Source organism: Phoca vitulina, unplaced genomic scaffold (genome assembly GCF_004348235.1).
Source record: "Phoca vitulina isolate PV1807 unplaced genomic scaffold, GSC_HSeal_1.0 scaffold11, whole genome shotgun sequence".
Lineage (NCBI taxonomy): Eukaryota > Metazoa > Chordata > Mammalia > Carnivora > Phocidae > Phoca > Phoca vitulina.
Genome location: NW_022589714.1, coordinates 3,221,261 through 3,240,313, shown reverse-complemented (window position 1 = coordinate 3,240,313; position 19,053 = coordinate 3,221,261). Strand labels below are relative to the sequence as shown.

Genomic DNA, 19,053 nt, shown 5'->3' with positions numbered 1-19,053 from the left:
TGGTAGGTAAGAGGCTAAAAGGCTGAACACAGCTTTCTGCACTATCACAGGAATGGGGAAACAAAAACTGGAGTTTCAGTCCACTAAGGAGGAAGAGTCCTGTTTATTTCTCCAGGCTTTCAGTTAGGATCCCCAAAGGGCTACACTCTAGGAATTAAGTTGAACCAAAAAGAAACCAGCCCCCCAAAACTGAAGACTAGTTTCTAAACAATTCAATCCTTGACTGAGTTAAGATGTCCTACTCTTAACCCTGCGTAGGAACAAAAGTAAATGTTCTCTGAAGGAAGAAAACATGATGCAGAGTCTCAAATTATTTCCACAATTTTTCATATATAATGTCTAAAAAGCAGAAATATGCAGGTGTGCCAAAAAGAAACAATTGACTAGAAATCAAAAGGACATGAGAAGAAAAACTAAAGATCCAGAAGAGATCCACATCAATTAGTTATCTGACACAGGCTTTAAAATAACTGGGATTCATAAATTCAAAAACCTAAATGACAAGATGAAGAATTCCAACAAAGGACTAAAAACTATTTTAAAACTCAAATGAAAATTCCAAAAGTGAAATAACTGCAATTACATACCACGGATAAAGTTAACAGCAGCTCAGACAAAGCTGAAGTAGGATTAGTAAACTGGAAGACAGGTCAGAAGAAAATATCCACATTGAAAAATGAAAAAACAAAAAGGGTAGAAAATATAGAAAAGAAAATAAGAGACATTGGGGAGGGTCTATTAGGTGAATCTCAGAAGAGAAAAAGAATGGATGTGAACCAGTATTTGAAGAGATAATGGCTGAGAATTTTCTATAACTAACAACAAATCCAACCATAGATTCAAGAATCACTATAAATAGAAAGAAGAATAAACACAAAGAAAACTCCAAGTAGAAACATCATAGTAAAATTGTTGAAAATCAAAAACAAAAAGAAATTAGCTTCAGAGAAGCAACTTCTTAATAGAAATGGATTACAGAATGATATCTTCAACCCAAAATTCTATACCCAGAACATTCTTCAAAATGATGGCACGAAAAAGTGCGAACCCAAAATTCTACACCCAGAACATTCTTCAAAATGATGGCACGAAAAAGACATTTTTACACAAATACTGAGAGGATGTGTTGCAGCAGACCCACAATAAAGAAAATACTAAAGAGAACTCTTCAGTTAGAAGAAAAACTATCCAAATGGAACCATAAAAATACAAGAAAGAAAGAAGAGCACCAAAAAGGATAAATATATGGGTTTCTCTAATGAATATTTGCTGTATAAAATGATGGTGGTGATGATGATGATGATGAATGATGATGATGTCACCTTATGGGGTTTAAAATACTTGTAGAATTAAAATACATAATAACAAAAAGGTAGGAAGAGGTAAATGCAACCAAAGGTTCTAAGATTCCTGCATTGTTTAAAAAGTGGCAAAAGTACTAATATATACCAGATTTTAACAAGTCAAAGATACATACTAAAATCTTGAATAACCACTAAAAGAACAGTAAAAGAATGTATAACTAACAAGCAAAGGCTTGGGGTGATATAAAAACAATTAAGGATAAAGAAGGCAAGAAAGGAAGATAAAAAGGAACATACCAGGGGTGGGGGAGTAAGACCATAAGTTTTAAATCTAATTATATCAGTAAAATAAATGCGCATGGAGCAAATAATCCAACAAGGCAAAAACTATTCACTGGATAAACAAAACCCAACAATGCAATGCCTATAATAGACATACCTTAAATAAAGGATAAATAAAGTCTGAAAGCAAAAGGATAGAAAAAAGATAATCCATACTAACACTCTCCAAAAGAATGCTTGGGCAATCAATCATACTAACATCAGATATTTTTAATGCTAAAACTGAAGACACGGTTAAGATATAATAATCCTTTACACATATTTGTATAAACTAAATAATATCACCTCAAAATACGTAAATCAAAACTTGACAGAACTAGAAGGAGAAGTAGATAAATCCACAATCATAGTGGGGAATTTTTTGGGGGGGAGAGGGAAAGAGAGCATCCCAAGCAGGCCCACGCCCAGCACAGAGCACAACAAGGGGCTCTATCTCACAACCCTGAGATCATGACCTGAGCCAAAATCAAGAGTTGAACATTTAACCGAATGAGTCACCCAGATGCCACCATAGTAGGAAATTTTTAAAACACTCCTCTTAGTAACTGACGAAACAAAATAGGAGAAACTAGATTGGGGATTTTATTTTAAACGTCCTTTATTTTCCCTAAGAAACATGCCCATCTTGGCTATGTTTCTCTTAATGCTGCTGAAGCTCATCTGCAACTATACAGATTTAATGGTACTTGATATTATAAAATAAACGTCATTTTTAAGACCCCTTCTGCTGGGGGCAGGGGGACTCTGCAAACTTTTACCACATTTTGCAAAATAGTAACTCTTTGCTTTAAACTCTTCTACACATTCAAATACTATATTGTAATGCAAAAACACATTAGCATATGCTCAGGGTTAATGTTATTCTTAAAAAATATAGTTGAATTTCCTTACAAAAATGATACTATAAGAAAGTAGTCATCTATGCTATGTTATGTTATGCTATTAGCCTTTCCTTAGAATGTGATTCTTATTTTTCTAGGTATGTGATTCAGTAATCAATGAATTAGACTAAGAGAGTAAGTTATTTTTTAAATTATTTCTATGTTTCAAAGCAATTAACACTTTTCAGTGGCCTCAAGTCTTGAAGTTTGAAATGTGTAAATACATATTAAAATAATGTTTTTCAAGGGACTTTTTTTTAAAAAGCCCAAATGACGGGGCGCCTGGGTGGCTCAGTTGGTTAAGCGACTGCCTTCGGCTCAGGTCATGATCCTGGAGTCCCGGGATCGAGTCCCGCATCGGGCTCCCTGCTCAGCAGGGAGTCTGCTTCTCCCTCTGACCCTCCCCCCTCTCATGCTCTCTGTATCTCATTCTCTCTCTCAAATAAATAAAAATAAAAATCTTTAAAAAAAAAAAAAAAGCCCAAATGACTATATCATTTGATTTACACAAAAACAAGGCATTTTCCTCCTTGCCTGTGAATCACTGCCTACTAATAAAAGTAGTCTTTACTGCTCAACTATGATATCCTACATTCCTTAATAATTAACTTCATTAACATTTAATTATCTCCACACTTTCCCTAACTTTTCCCTTTGGCCTATACCATATATTTGTGCATGTACAAGTACCATCAGTACTTTTCTTCCCAGCATCTCTCCTGTCCTCCCAAGAAGAGAATTCCTAATGGTTTTTGTTAGGCCTTTTAATGGGAGTTGTCCATAGAAGTAAGAAGATTAATGGGAATTGTCCATAGAAGAGTCTTCTCAGTTCAACTTTACAGAAAATATGAAAATACCAACCATGGGAAGGAGCAGAATTTATATGTAGTATTATTTTAACTATGTGACAATTTTCTAAAGCATCACTACAAAATTTCACTATATAGTTGGAATCTCCCCATACTTTGCAAAGAGTTCTTTGGTTTACCTAAGAATCAAAAACAAAATGAGCTTTTTTTTTTTAAAGATTTTATTTATTTATTTGACAGAGAGAAAGCGAGAGAGGGAACACAAGCAGGGGGAGTGGGAGAGGGAGAAGCAGGCTTCCCACAGGGCAGGGAGCCCGATGCAGGGCTCGATCCCAGGACCCTGGGATCATAACCCGAGCCAAAGGCAGACGCTTAATCACTGAGCCACCCAGGCACCCCAAAAAACAAAATGAGCTTATTAACAAGCTTTTCCCACAGAAAAAGGCAGACTCGTGGCTACCAAAAATCTTTAAAAACAGCCAGAATGAAATAACTTTAAAATCTAGCTAAACGAACACATAAATCTCAATAAGCTTGCAGGAGAGGGACTCCTGGGTGGCTCAGTTAAGCGTCTGCCTTCAGCTCAGGTCATGATCCCAGGGTCCTGGGATCGAGTCCCGCATCGGGCTTCTTGCTCAGTGAGGAGCCTGCTTCTCCCTCTCCCTCTGCTGCTCCCCCTGCTTGTGCTCTCTCTCTCTCTCTCTGACAAATAAATAAATAAAATCTTTTAAAAAAATTAAAAATAAAAAAAATAAGCTTGCAGGAGAAGAAAGTAAAGACTAGAGTATTTTTGAACATTACCAGTTTTAACCGTTCTTTTCTCCTCTTGCCAAAGGAGGCACTTGAGCCAGGTTCTGATTCCTTTCTTCCATCTTCATCCTCATCTTCATCTTCATCATCCTCAAAACACCAATCTGGCAATAGAGGTGGGGGTGGTGCTTCCTCTATATCACCATAGCGACGAAAAAGTTCTTTCAAATAATCACCCTTATAAATTCCTGGTGGTCTGGCTTGAGCAAAAGTAGCAACTGCTGCTTCAATACTATGGAAAACAAACACCAGGGAATTTCCTCACTGCTCTTCATTTATGCAGATTTATTAAAAAACTCACTCATTCTATTTCAGGCACCAAATGAAGTATAATATAGGCTTATAAAATGGACAAATCATATTCCCCATGCCTAAGGCATTCAATCTATTAAAGGACAAATTCCTTCTGAAACAGCTTTAATATAAGGTACATTGATAATCCCTAAAGCCTAGAGGTAAGCTGCAATGACTGTACAGAAGAGAGCTGGGTAAAGTCAGTGAAAAGTTTAAATAAAGCCTTGAAGGTTGAGATCTGACTCTAGGGGAAATCAAAGAAATGTAAATGGCAATATGAATAAAAGTAAAAGCATGCTCGCTTTTACGAACTTTCAACAGACCCGGTAATAAGAGCAAAGGTCATCAGTGAGAGGCTAAAGCACAGGCTGATACAGGAGTCTGGGGTTACTGTCAAAAGCACCTCAAAGGCCAGAAAGGCAGAGCTAGAAGAGCATGCAGTACAGAACCAGAGGATGTGTGAACAGGGAAATACAGAATCATATGTGTACTTCAGCTGATTATATTCACAGAAGGACCTACTGTGTGAAAGGCTTTATAAACAAAAATAAAGACCCTCAATCAGTAAACAAGAAAATTCAGGTAATAATATCCCATTCACTCAGGAATTTGAAGCGACAAAGGTTCTAATCTCTCAGGATCTAAAAGGGCACTTCGATAAAGACATCTTTGCTTGAATGGTTCACACAGAGTAACTGTCCCAAAAATACCTCCATATACCATTACAAGTTTTTCCTAATATTCAACAGCTATAAAAAAAAAAGTATCATTAAAAATGAAAAGAACAAGGAGCATCTGGCTGGTTTAGTCAGTAGAGCATGCAACTCGACCTCAGGGTCGTAAGTTTGAGCCCCACGTTGGGCATGAGCTAGCTTACTTAGAAAAAGAAAAGAAAAGAAAAAAGAACAACAACAATATAACTTCCAAAGGTGAATACAACAACAACAACAACAACAACAACAAAAATATTGAGTAAACTTGTCTCTGATATATGTGAAAAAAAATCTGGAAAAGAAAATACGTAGTATATGAAAATCCATAAACATTCAACTAAAGTGCTACTTAGTACAAAACACCAGGTAATAAATGATATTCTAAGATTAATCAAGTCTAAAATGAAAACCACTTTAAATATTACTAATCAGGACTTCACCAAAAATTTGGCAATATAAAATGCTAAAACTAAAAAAAATCAATAAAATTCATTATCAATTACTAATCTTCTTCCATTATAACAAGAAACAAATACCTCCAATCCATTTTCTCCACCAAAAAGGCACATATGAGGAAACCAGTGCGATTGAAACCATGGGTACAATGAACACCTAGAAAATAAAGCAGCTTTGGTTTAAAATTAATACATTACTTCAGAAGCCACATTTTACTTTAAAATTCCAACCTGCAATCAAAACATTTTAATGATTTTATAAAATAACTACATTTTTAAAAACTTGGCCCCCTCTTGTAACTATTAGTAACTTGTCAGTTTAAGTTCTTAGAATCTAATTTATCTCACTAGCAAGAAGTTTAGTATATACTGGTTACAAATCACCTCTAAGGTCTAAAGATTTCTCTTAAAACTAAAGGATTCCAAGCACTTTAGGGGTGCCTGGGTGGCTCAGTCAGTTAAGCATCTGCTTTCAGCTCAGATCACAATCCTAGGGTCCTGGGATTGAGCCCCACATTGGGCTCCCTGCTCAGTGGGGAGTCTGCTTCTCCCTTTCCCTCTGTGCACTCTCTCGCGCTCTCTCTCTCTCAAATAAATAAAAAAATCTTAAAAAAAAAAAAAAAAAGGAATCCAAGCACTTTAAATAAGAAGGTATGTTTATCAAACACACAACTCTAAAAGATGGACACACACACACACACAACACTTGACTGGATCTAGAAAATAACTGATGGATATATAGTACAATAAAAATAAAACTACTTTGAAGTTCTCTTAGAAACCAACTGACAATATCTTTACATTAACTTATAACATTTAAAATAAACTTTCAGGGGACACCTGGATGGCACAGTCGGTTAAGCATCGGACTCTTGGTTTTGGCTCAGGTCACGATCTCATGGTCCTGAGATCAAGCTCTACATCCAGCTCTGTGCTATGTGTGGAGGCTGCCTAAGACATTCTCTCCCTCTCCCTCAGCCCCTCCCTGCCACATACTCTCTCTCTTTCTCAAATAAATAAATCTTTTTTAAAAAAAAAAAAGTAAAACTTTCAGGAGAAAAACCTGAAAAAAGAATTTTTTCTTAAACCTTTTTTCCATACATATTCAAGGTTAGTGTGGTCCTACCTCTATATTCTGAAAAGCTGCAAATGAGCTTCGTAAGTTCCAAAAATGACTGCACTTTAATCATTTAAACTACTTTGAAAAAGTAATTAAAAGTTTGGTTGACATTACTAACATGACAACATTACTTAAGTCACTCTCCTGCAAAACTCAAAAATGAAGCTTTTCCTGTTATCTCTGTTTAATGGAAAGATATCCTGCCACTTAAGACTAATAGTCTTATTTTAACAAACTACTCTTCTCTTTATATATAAAGCATCCTAATAGAGGGCAACCAAAATCAAATATATAAATAAACTAAGAGTTAGAATTACAAAACTTCTAGAAGACAATATGGGAGAAAATCTTTGTAATCTTAGTGTAAGAAAAAGACTTCTTAGATAAAACATAAAAGGAAACATTGATAAATTGGGCTACTTCACAATGGTAAATGTTTGCTCTTTGAAAGATGTCTTTTTTTTTTAAAGATTTTATGTATTTATTTGGCAGAGAGAGACACAAGGGAGAGAGAGAACACAAGCAGGGGGAGTGGGAGAGCAAGAAGCAGGCTTCCCGCCGAGCAGGGAGCCCGATGTGGGGCTCGATCCCAGAACCCTGGGATCATGACCTGAGCCGAAGGCAGCCACTTAACAACTGAGCCACCCAGGTGCCCCAAAAGACGTCTTTAAGAAAATAAAAACACAAGGGGACACCTGGGTGGCTCAGTCGGTTAAGTGTCCCAACTCTCAATTTCGGGTCAGGGCATGTTCTCAGGGTCCCGAAATCGAGCCCCACATCAGACTGCATGCTGGCGTGGAGCCTGCTTAAGATTCTCTCTCTCCCTCTCCCTCTCCCCCACTCTCTCTTCCTCTAAAAAGAACACTACCACATAATATATTCTCATTACGTATATCTGATAAAGGACTTGTATCCAGAATATATAAACAACTCTTACAACTCAATAATAAAACAAACACCCTAATATTTTTTAAACTGGGCAAAAGATTTAAAAAGACAGTTTACAAAAGAATATGTGCAAATGGTCAAGAAGTACATGAAAAGACAGTTGACATCATTATCATGAAAATGCAAACTAAAATCATAATGCAATCCTCTACACACTAAAATAGCTAAAATCAAAAAGACTGACAATATCAAATATAAGTGAGGATGTAGAGGAACTGAAACCCTCATGCACTGCTGGTAGAAAAATAAAACAACACAACCACTTTGGAAAACACTTTGGCAATTTCTTAAAAAGTTAAACATACACCTACATCAAATGACCCAGACATTCTTTTTTTTTTTTTAAGATTTTATTTATTTCTTTGACAGAGAGAGAGAGAACACAAGCAGGGGGAGTGGGAGAGGGAGAAGCAGGCTTCCCACTGAGCAGGCAGCCCAATGCAGGGTTTCGATCCCAGACCATGGGATCATGACCTGAGCCAAAGGCAGACGCTTAACGGCTGAGCCACCCAGGGGCCCCATGACCCAGACACTCTAATCCTAGTTATCTACCCAAGAAAAATAAAATATATGTGCAAAGACATAAATAAAGATTAATATCCACAGCAACTTTATTTATAATGGCCAAAAACTGCAAACACCCCAAAGTCTATGATCAGGTGAAGGGATAAACATGTGGTATATCCATTCAATAACTACTTATCAGTCATAAAAATGAATCACTAATAAATACAATGAGGATGATTTCAAAACCTGTGTGAAAGAAGCAGAAAAGAAAAAACAAAAAAAAAGTCCATATATATAAATTTCATTTACATGAAGTCTGTAATATGCAAAAATTTGTATGGAACCATGAAAGGCCCTGAATAGCCAAAGCAATCTTGAGGAAAAATAACAAAACTGGAGGTATCACACTTCCTGATTTCAAATTATACTACAAAACTGTAGTGATTAATGGTACTGCCATAAAGACAGACATACAGGCCAATGGAATAGAATAGGGAACCCAGAATTAAACTCCTGCATATACGGTCAACTAATATTCAATAAGGGAACCCAGAACACTCAAGGGGAATGGTAAGTCTCTTCAACAAATGGTGTTCATGCAGAACAATAAACCTGGACCCCTATCTTATACTATTCACAAAAATTAACACAAAATGGATCAAAGACTTAAACATAAGACCCAATGCCATAAAACTCCAGAAAAAAACGTAGGGGAAAAAACTACTCGACACTGATCTTGTCAATGATTTTTTGGATATGACACCAAAAGCACAAACAACCAAAGCAAACATCAACAAATGAAACTACATCAAAGTTAAAAGCTTCTGCCCAAATAAATAAATAAATTAAATTAAATGGCAACCTACAGAATGGGAGAAAAACTTTGCAAACCATATATCAGATCAGGGACTAATATCCAAAATATGTAAAGAACTCATGCAACTCAATAACAAAAAAACAAACAAGCCAATTAAAAAACAGGATCTCAAAAGACATTTTTCTAAAGACATCAAAATGGCCAACAGGTATATTAAAAGATACTTAACAACACTGATCATCAGGGAAATGTAAATCAAAACCACAATGAGGTATCACCTCAAACCTGTTAAAATGGTTATCATCAAGAAAACAAGAGATAAGTACTGGCAAGGATGTGATGAAAGGGGAATTCTCGTACACTGTTGGTGGGAATGTAAATTGGTTCAACCACTATGGAAAACATTATGGAGGTTCCTCAAAAAGTTAAAAATAGATCTACCATATGATTTAGCAATTCCACTTCTGGGTATAACCCAAAGGAAATGAAAACAGGATACTGAAGAGATATATGCACTTCCATATTTATTGCAGCATTACTGACAATAGCCAAGATATGGAAACAACCTAAGCACCCATCAATGGATGAATGAATAAAGAAGATGTGGGGTGTGTGTGGGTGGGTTTGGGTGTGTGTGTGTGTGTGTGTGTGTGTAATGGAACTCAGCCAGGAGAAAGAACATTCTGCCATTTGCAACAACATAGATGGACCTTGACCATATTACGCTAAATAAGGGAGATAAGTCAGACAGTGAAAGACAAGTACCATATGATATTACTTATATGTGAAATCTAAAAAAGTCAGATTCATAAAATCAAAGAGTAAAATGGTGGAATGGTGGTTACCAGGAAATTGCGGGGGGTGGGGGGAGTACAAAACAGAGTTTTTTGTTGTTTCTTTTTAAAGATTTTATTTATTTATTTGAGAGAGAGAATGAGAGAGAGCATGAGGGGGGGAGGGTCAGAGGGAGAAGCAGATTCCCTGCTGAGCAGGGAGCCCAATGTGGGACTCGATCCCGGGACTCCAGGATCATGACCTGAGCCGAAGGCAGTTGCTCAACCAATTGAGCCACCCAGGCGCCCCAAGACAGTTATTTAATGGCACAAATTTGCAACAAGTAGTAAATAAGACCTGGAGATCTAATGCACAGCATAGTGAATACAGACAACAATATTGTATTATGCTCATCAAACTTGAGAAGAAATTACAATTTAATTATTCCAACCACTAAAAAGAAAAATTATGTAACATGATAGAGGTGCTAATTATTTATCTACAATGGCAATCATATTATAATGTATAAATATATCAAATTAACATGTTGTATACCTTAAATTTCCACGTCATATGTCAAATATATTTCAATTAAAACAATTTCTAAAAAATGCAAATGAATCTATAGTGACAGAAAGTAGAAAGTGATTGCCTAATCTACAACTAAGGGTTGAAGAGAGGATGGACACAAAGGGGCATAAGATGCAAATGCCCTGAACCTTGGTTGTAGTTTCAAAGGTATCTACATCATTAAATTGTACATTTTAAATTAATTCAGTTCATTATAATGTTGACTGTTTTTAAAACCAGATGATAAAGTGTGCGGCACGTGGGTGGCTCAATCAGTTAAGCATCTGCCTTTGGCTCAGGTCATTATCTTGGGGTCCTTGGATCGAGCCCCACATCGGGCTCTCTGCTCAGCGGGGAGTCTGCTTCTCCCTCTCCCTCTGCCCCTTTTCCTGCTCGTGCTCTCTCTCTCTCAGATAAATAAATAAAATAAAATCTATTAAAAAAAAAACAGATGTTAAAGTGAGATGCAATTGGCTTTTAAAACACATTCCAAAACACTTGTTTTTAGTAATTGACTTTATCAAAAATGTAACATTGATACATTTTTATTTTTTGATACATTTTTAAAGGTATAAAAAAATAAAATATCATTTTCATCTCATTTCTGTAACAGGGTAAAATTTCTTTCCAAAAAAGATTTTTCCTACTTAAAAAAAATTTGAAAACCAGTATCTTAGAGTTACCATCAACTAAACCAAATCACCTATTTCTACATTCATAGTAAATAATCATTAATATTTAGAATAAAAACCTTAGTCAATGAACAACACCCAATTAACAAGGATACAAAGGAACTACAGACAGGAGCAATCTGTACAAATAAAAATATGTATGAATCAAAACACCACATATGGCAAACTATAAATGAATCAGAATGGCTACAGCATGGAGTATAATAAGAAAGTAATACCAAATGCAGTTGGAGGCAATGAAGAAGACAATATCCTGAAGAAACCTGTGTACCATACTAAAGACAGTATTACTAAGGGCAATAGAAAGATACTAAAAATTTTTAAGCATGGCAATAAAATTATCATGTTTTCTCCAGGGGCACCTGGCTGGCTCAGTCAGAAGAGTGCAACTCTTGATCTCAGGGTTGTAGGTTTGAGCCCTATGTTAGGTATAGAGATTACTAAAATAAATAAACAAATAAATAAATGTTTAAAAAATAAATAAATAACGCACTCCAATGGCAGCTCAATAGAAGACAGAGAAGGAGCAACAATGAAGGCAAGAAAAACAGTAAGGAAGCCATCCCAGTAATTTATGTGTGAGATAAGGGTCTGAATGACAGGGTCAAAGTGATAGGGATAATGAGGGGAGGCAGACTGAAGAGACATTTAAGGCAGAATCTCCAATCTGAGGGGTGAATGACTATCAACACAGAGAGGAAAGACATAAAAGGAGTCTCTGGTTTCTGATGTGGGTGACTAAGTGGGCAGTGGAAGCATTTACTAGCTTAGGAAGTACAGGAGTTTACATCAGTCTTATAGGCAAGGTAATAAGTACAGTTGGTGATGATGAGTTTAAGGTTCTTTTGGGACTTAAAAGTATTTGGAAAAACAGCAAAGAGCTTCAAAGACAGGTGTGGCTGGAACTGCAGATTAAAGAATAATCAACACATAGTGAACTATGGAAGAAGTCTGTGGTATAGATAAGATCACTAAGAATGGGTATGTAAAATAAGAGAAGAAAATTAAGTAAGGGGGGAAACTATTTTAAGTCTCAAGAATAAGTAAGGGGGAAACTATTTATAAAAAAGACAGAATAAACTGCGATGGGGTCAAGAAAACAAAGAGAACATGGAGTCATGTACAACAAAAAAAGAAAAAGTTCCAAGACATGACTGTTCAACTGTTTAAATGACACAGAATAATTAGAAGTGAAAGTCACTATTTGTTTAAGAGTGCACGGGGAGGACTACAGATTGCAATGTAGTGAATGATAATAAGTGAATTCAAGTATCCATCTTTCAAAAAATCAGCTGGGAAGAGGAAGGGGGAAATATAAAACAAGAAAGGTGTGGGATTTGGGGGGGGGGGTGGTGGTTATCATTTAATATGAGAGACTTAGATATGTTTATAGGCCGAGAAGGACCTGGTTAAATCACAGAGGTTGACAATAACTGATAACAAGGATACAACTGAAATAAAGTTTCTAAAGAAGAGATAAAAAGCAGAGATCAACCTTGAACAGGAAAAGACACCCCTTAGAAATAAATGACTATAATCATGAAACTATAAATTCCATTATCTCCGTTGCTTTTTAAGGAAAGGGGCCTCAAAAATTACAAAGTTAGCTATAAACAGATTTTTTTGCCCAACATGAATCTAAACCTAACATGTAAATTTTCCTTCTACTTTATATTTCAGACCAATTTAAGAAACAAATATTCTAACTGTAAATATGTTTCTCACCTAAACCACTACTGTTTTTCATTCTAATTTTTACTCTAGCAAGATATTTTTATGAATAGAAAATGTAATAATTGCTAATTAAGTGATTAAGTCATGTGATGAAATATAAATTAAGAAAGTACCACAGCTCTTTTAATATTCCTTGTTATACAAATACATAAAGTTTTAGTCTTATTATACTTCAAAACATTAATAGATGACTGGAGTTTTAAAGATAATTGATAGTTATAAAAACCTTCATCAAAGCAAATCTCTGCAGAAAAATATGGAAGATCATATATTTGTTGTTAAAAAAATTCCATTAACTACAAGTTTAGTATGATAGGTCTTCAATGTTTAAAAAAAAAAAAAAAGGAAGAAGAACATTTTTCAGTTTTCCTCAGTTCATTATGAGAATGGGTCCACCTAGTGGCAAGTAAAGCACAGTTTATATATCTAAAGATTAGCTCAGGGGCGCCTGGGTGGCTCAGTCATTAAGCGTCTGCCTTCGGCTCAGGTCATGATCCCAAGGTCCTGGTCATGAGGTCCTGGGATCAAGCCCCACATCAGGATCCCTGCTCCGCGGGAAGCCTGCTTCTCCCTCTCCCACTCCCCTGCTTGTGTTCCCTCTCTTGCTGTCTCTCTCTCTCTCTGTCAAATAAATAAATAAAAATCTTTTAAATAAATAAATAAATAGATAAAATAAAAAAATAAAGATTAGCTCACTATTAACTATTTTAAGTCAACTTATTCAAATCTGTCTTCATTTTCTAGGTAAGCTAATACAATAAAATAAATTTATACAGCATGTCAAAAAATATTAACACTAATATACGTATTAAGGGAAAACCACAGTTCCTTAAAAATCAAATCTAGAGAAGAAATGGGGCACCTGCCTGGCTCAGTAGGTAGGGCATGCGATTCTTGATCTTGGGGTTGTAAGTTCGAGCCCCACGTTGGCTGTAGAGATTACTTAAAAATAAAATATTTCAAAAAAAAAAAAAAAGAGAAGAAACAATCTCCCCAGCAAAAGGAGAGAAAGATGAGCTATAACAATAGAAACATACATTCTGGATATATAAATATCAATTAGGAAGAGGTGATTTATAAAAGCTTAGTGACAACCTATCTTTTTAAAAAATAAAGCCTGATTTCAACATACATAATTTCCTTTCTATCTCACTAGTCAGATAAATTAATCTTTAGGATCAAAAAAACTTATCTGATGAGTCTAAATCAGTGCTTTTTCCCAGAGGACATCTGGCAATGTCAGGAGACATTTTTAATTGTCAAAACTGGTAGGGTGCCACTAGCATCGAGTGAGTAGAGGCCAGGAATGCTGCTAAACATACTACAAAGCACAGGAGAGCCCTCCAAAATAAAGAATTATCCAGCCCAAAATGTCAATAGTGCTGAGGCTAAAACACCCTGGTCTAAAAAAGCAACAAAAATAAGAACAAAAAAAGGAAACTAACGATTATTAAGAACTTATTATATGCCAAGTTATCTTAAATATTTTTATTAAACCAAAAAAAAGTTTTTTACCAAAATAACATATGCTACTCATGAAAATACACATTCACAAATCTGTTACAATATTTATAATTGGAAACACCTAAAGAAATTAGCAGCATCGGTCATATTATCTATTATACAGTCTATCATTTACCAAGAAATCAGCTGCTTCTCTTTTAACATAGATTTGTTTTAAATTTCTTCAGTCCACAAAATTCTTACTCTCAAGACAGTTACTTCTGCACATGCAAACAAATGCACTATAGTTCCATAATCTCTTACTTGTAATATAATTTCAAAAAAAAGCTCTAAAAAAATTAAGGTTTTGGGTAAATCATTTGAGGACAAAACCTGACCTGAACTGATGGAACATTTATAGTCTATTTTTCCCACTTGGTGTAAATGAATATTCATATGTTTAACTGCAGAAATGTTAATGTGTTTAATTACGGAATGGTCTCTAACACTGAGGTTATCTCTAAATACTATTTTCTAAATAGGAACCACTAAAAGGAACCAATCTCCTTAGAGAAATAACTGATTCCAGGTCTGGAAAACATCATGTGCCAGAAAACAAGGAAACCATCAAAAACTAATGGGTGATATCAAAAGAATACAGAAACCAACTTGAAGGGGCTCCCATTGCCATAGGTTGGAGCAATTTGGACATTAAGAATAAATGCTGATGGCAACTGATTTAAATATGTCAACTATATAAAAATAACTCCAATAATACAACTGGACAATTTATAACAATGATCAACTTCTTTTCCTAAACCTGGGAGTGTTAATCTTTCTAAAATCATGACATCTGTTTCTGAATGTTAAGACTTACTGCCTTCCTTTGACTTCTTCAAGTAATTTAGCATTTACCCCATAATGATTTCTCTCAAATGAGAAAACAGTTGTCACTCAAATAAAGGCCACAATGCTATTTTAGGCTGTTTATCTTCTGGATGCACACCTAAATATATGTGTAGATATGTGTACTTGTTATATATATTCTTGTGAACATGTAAATATATACACACATATACATCACAATACTGTATGGCATATATTCCCATGTTGTTTTTCTGTTAATAATAGTTGCAAACTCTATAAATAACCTGCTTTACGTCTGCCTTCAGCTCAGGTCATGATCCCAGGGTCCTGGGATCGAGCCCTACATCAGGCTCCCTGCTTCGCGGGAAGCCTGCTTCTCCCTCTCCCACTCCCCCTGCTTGTGTTCCTGCTCTCACTATCTCTCTCTATCAAATAAATAAATAAAATCTTTAAAAATAAATAAATAAATAAATAACCTGCTTTATCAAATATGTAAACTGTTCCGTTTTTATTTTATTACAAATGAAGCTGTGATGAAATTCCTTTCACATAAATCTTTATGTCCATCTCTACTTCCTTAAAATGAATTAGATGTACTCTTGCTTGTATATAAACGCTTATGAAGACCTTGAAAAATATCACCAAATTGTCTCTCCAGAGAAGTAGTACCAATTAACACTCTAATTAACAATGTATGAGTGCACCCAATGTACCCAATCCTTGACATTTTAATTTTTTAAATCTTTGCCAATTTAATGGGGGAAGGTAACAACTATATTTTAATTGTATCTCTTGTTAACAAACGAAAAAAACTTTTTTCATGTTTCTTGGCTATCTGTATTTTATTTTTTATAAGTTGCATTTTCATTGTTTTCCATATTTTGCCAGTTGGATTATAAAATCTCTTTGTATGTATTTTTTTATGATTTTATTGATTGATTTAAGAGAGAAAGAGAGAGCAAGCAGGGGAGGGAGAGAAACAGACTCCTAGCTGAGTGCTGAGCAATCTCACAACCCCGAGATCAGGACCTGAGCCAAAATCAAAAGTTGGATGCCAACGAACTGAGCCACCCAGGCGCCCCTCCTTGTATATATTTTTTTATCTGTCACATGCTTCAAATACTTGTCCAAACTTGTCAAATAACCATTTTGCTCTGTTTCTGTTATGTTTTATAGTACAGAAATTCTTTTCCATTTTCATGAGTTATTCTAGAAATCAAGGCAGCAACAATTTAGAGATTTGAACTTTGAAGTCAGAAACTGGATTGAAAATCTGGCTTAAACACTTAATAGATGTGTGACCATGGGCAAACTACTTAATTTCTCTGAGACTTAGTTTTCTTAGCTGTAAAATGGGGAAAACACCACATACTACACAGTTGTTATGAGGATTATACTCATTCATTTCTTCATTCATTCATTTATAGTTTCCCATCATGTCTCCCAGGTAAAGAATAAGCACTCATTAATAGCAGCAGGTACTAACTAACAGAGAACACATTTTAATTTTTGACAGCAGCTCTCAAATTTAAGTGTGCATAAAAAGTCACCTAAGACCCTTGCTTAAAAAAAATAAGAAAAACAAAAAACTGGATTCCTAGGCTTCAGCCCGAGTTTTTGATTATGTAGTTCCAGGATGAGGCCCTAAAACAAACATTTCTAATAAGCGTCCTCAGGTCATTCTGATTCAAGCAGTCCAGGGACACTCCTAAAGAAATATTTATGGATTCTGCCTTTGGTGATAGAATTGAAATATCCTATCTTACCCCAGAATTAATGAATACTGACCTATATTTTCTCCTATATGCTTATGGGTCCTTTTAAAAATATTTAATCCGGGCACCTGGGTGGCTCAGATGGTTAAGCGTCTGCCTTCGGCTCAGGTCATGATCTCTAGGTCCTAGGACTGAGCCCCACGTCAGGCTCCCAGCTCAGTGGGGAATCTGCTTCTCCCTCTCCCTCTGCCTCTCCCCCTGTTTGTGCTCTCTGCCTCTCTTGGTCTCTCAAATGAATAAAATCTTTAAAAGAAAAAAATTAATCAATCTAAAATACATGTTAGGGGCGCCTGGGTGGCTCAGTTGGTTAAGCGACTGCCTTCGGCTCAGGTCATGATCCTGGAGTCCCGGGATGGAGTCCCACATCGGGCTCCCAGCTCAGCGGCGAGCCTGCTTCTCCCTCTGACCTTCTCCCCTCTCATGCTGTTTCTCTCTCTCTCACTCTCTAATACATAAATAAATAAAATCTTTAAAAAAAATAAAATAAAATACATGTTAGATGTACTGTCTCAACACCGTTTATTGAATAATCACACCTTCCCCCTACAATTTGGAAAACATCTCCTCCACCACCAAGAAACTACTGTAGTTTCCATTACTATACCCTATGCTTTAACTGGTAAGGACAATCCCCTCATTATTTTTGTTTTTCAAAATTTTCTTATAATATTGACTGTTTCATTTGCCAAATAATTTTTTTCTGTGCTCAAAATATGCTGAATTATGTGGAGGCAGTAAATTTTACAAATAAAAGAAATTAACTTCATAGTAAATCTTCCAAAGTCTCATTGGGATTCTGCTTAGAATTACACTAATAATTGAAATTAATTTGCAAACAAATGTCTCCCCTTTCTTCAAGTCTTTTAATATCCAAGTATATTTTCTTCATAAAGACCTCCTACACTTCTTAATAGACTTTATTCCTTGGTATCTTGTACTTCTGCTACAGAAAAGAGAAGTGGCTTAGAGTGTGAACTTACAACTAAGATTGCTTAGGATATGATCTAAGCTCTAATCATTACTAGCTGTGTGAATGACCTTGGGCAAGTCACTTAACCTTTCCAAGCTTCAGTTTCTCGTCATAAAAATGGGAGTGGCAATAAAGTCTACACAGTAGGATTGTTATAAGAACAAAATGAGATATTGAATGTAAAATGGTTTAGAGTGACTAGCACACAGGAAATGCTCCATGTTAACCAATATTATTAATAAGATTAATAAAGACCATCCTCTAATTTTATTTTCTATTTACTATTTAGAAGAAAGTTGCTGATGTTTTCTTACTTATGGGTGTTTAAATATATCCCCTGAACTTTCTTAATAGTTTTTCAGTTAATTTTCTGAATAGGGAAAATATCGGATGCTTAAAACTTTAAAAAGAAGAAATCACAAAAGAAAATATATTGACAATAAAAAGTTTTAAAATATTACCTCAAAAATTAAAAGGCAAATGAAATGGAAAAACTTTCCAATTGTACATATAAGAAGTTAATTTATGGCATCTAGCTATCAGGAGAAAAAACTATTCAATAAGCTATGCTAAAACAAATGGTTATATAGAAAACATTTAAATTAGATCCTCAATTCAAACCATATGTTAATATTAATATCAGAAAGAACAAAGAATCAAAGCTAAAAATCAAACCTTAGAAATTCTATACCAGTCCTAGTAGCACTGTTTATAATAGGAAAAAACAAACTGAAAATAAGCCAAATGTCATTTTAAATAACTGTCATTTTTTTAAATTTACCTATTTAGTATATTTATTATTGCCTGCCTTCCTCCCACATCCCACATCCCCTCCCCCTGCTCCCAGTCCACACTAAAATATAAGCAGAGACTTTTTTCTGTTTTCTCCACTGATGTGTTCCAAGAGCCTGTACCTTGCAAAGAGTAGCAATCAATAAATATCTGCTGAAACAGTTCTCCATCAACATGAGAATGGATGAACTATAGGGTATTTGTAATGGAATACTACACAGCAGCAAAAAATGAACCACAGTTACATCATCATGGATCACTCTCAAATATATAATACTGAGTGAAAAAAGAGTTTCACAACACATATGGTATAAAATGCAAAATGATAAAAAATAAATATGTAGTGTTTAAGGTAAAGTCACCCAGTAGTATTCCTGAAGAGGGGCAATTAGGGCTTTATCTTGAAAAATATAAAAATTACAAAAATACATTTCAT

The 19,053-nt window shown here is 35.2% G+C and overlaps 1 protein-coding gene across 3 annotated transcripts in view; it reads right to left on the bottom strand.

Annotated features, from left to right (window-relative positions):
- RNGTT (RNA guanylyltransferase and 5'-phosphatase) overlaps positions 1-19,053 on the bottom strand; it is a 326,132-nt gene that overhangs the window by 295,609 nt on the left and 11,470 nt on the right. For all 3 annotated transcript variants that reach the window (XR_004300164.1, XM_032409299.1, XM_032409300.1), the window contains exons 5-6: positions 5,690-5,765; positions 4,138-4,378 (exon numbers count right to left, since the gene is read on the bottom strand). Coding sequence is in view for 2 of the 3 variants with exons in the window: in XM_032409299.1 (XP_032265190.1) it covers positions 4,138-4,378; positions 5,690-5,765 (317 nt within the window). In the remaining variant the exon portion in view is untranslated. The remainder of the gene's footprint in view (positions 1-4,137; positions 4,379-5,689; positions 5,766-19,053) is intronic.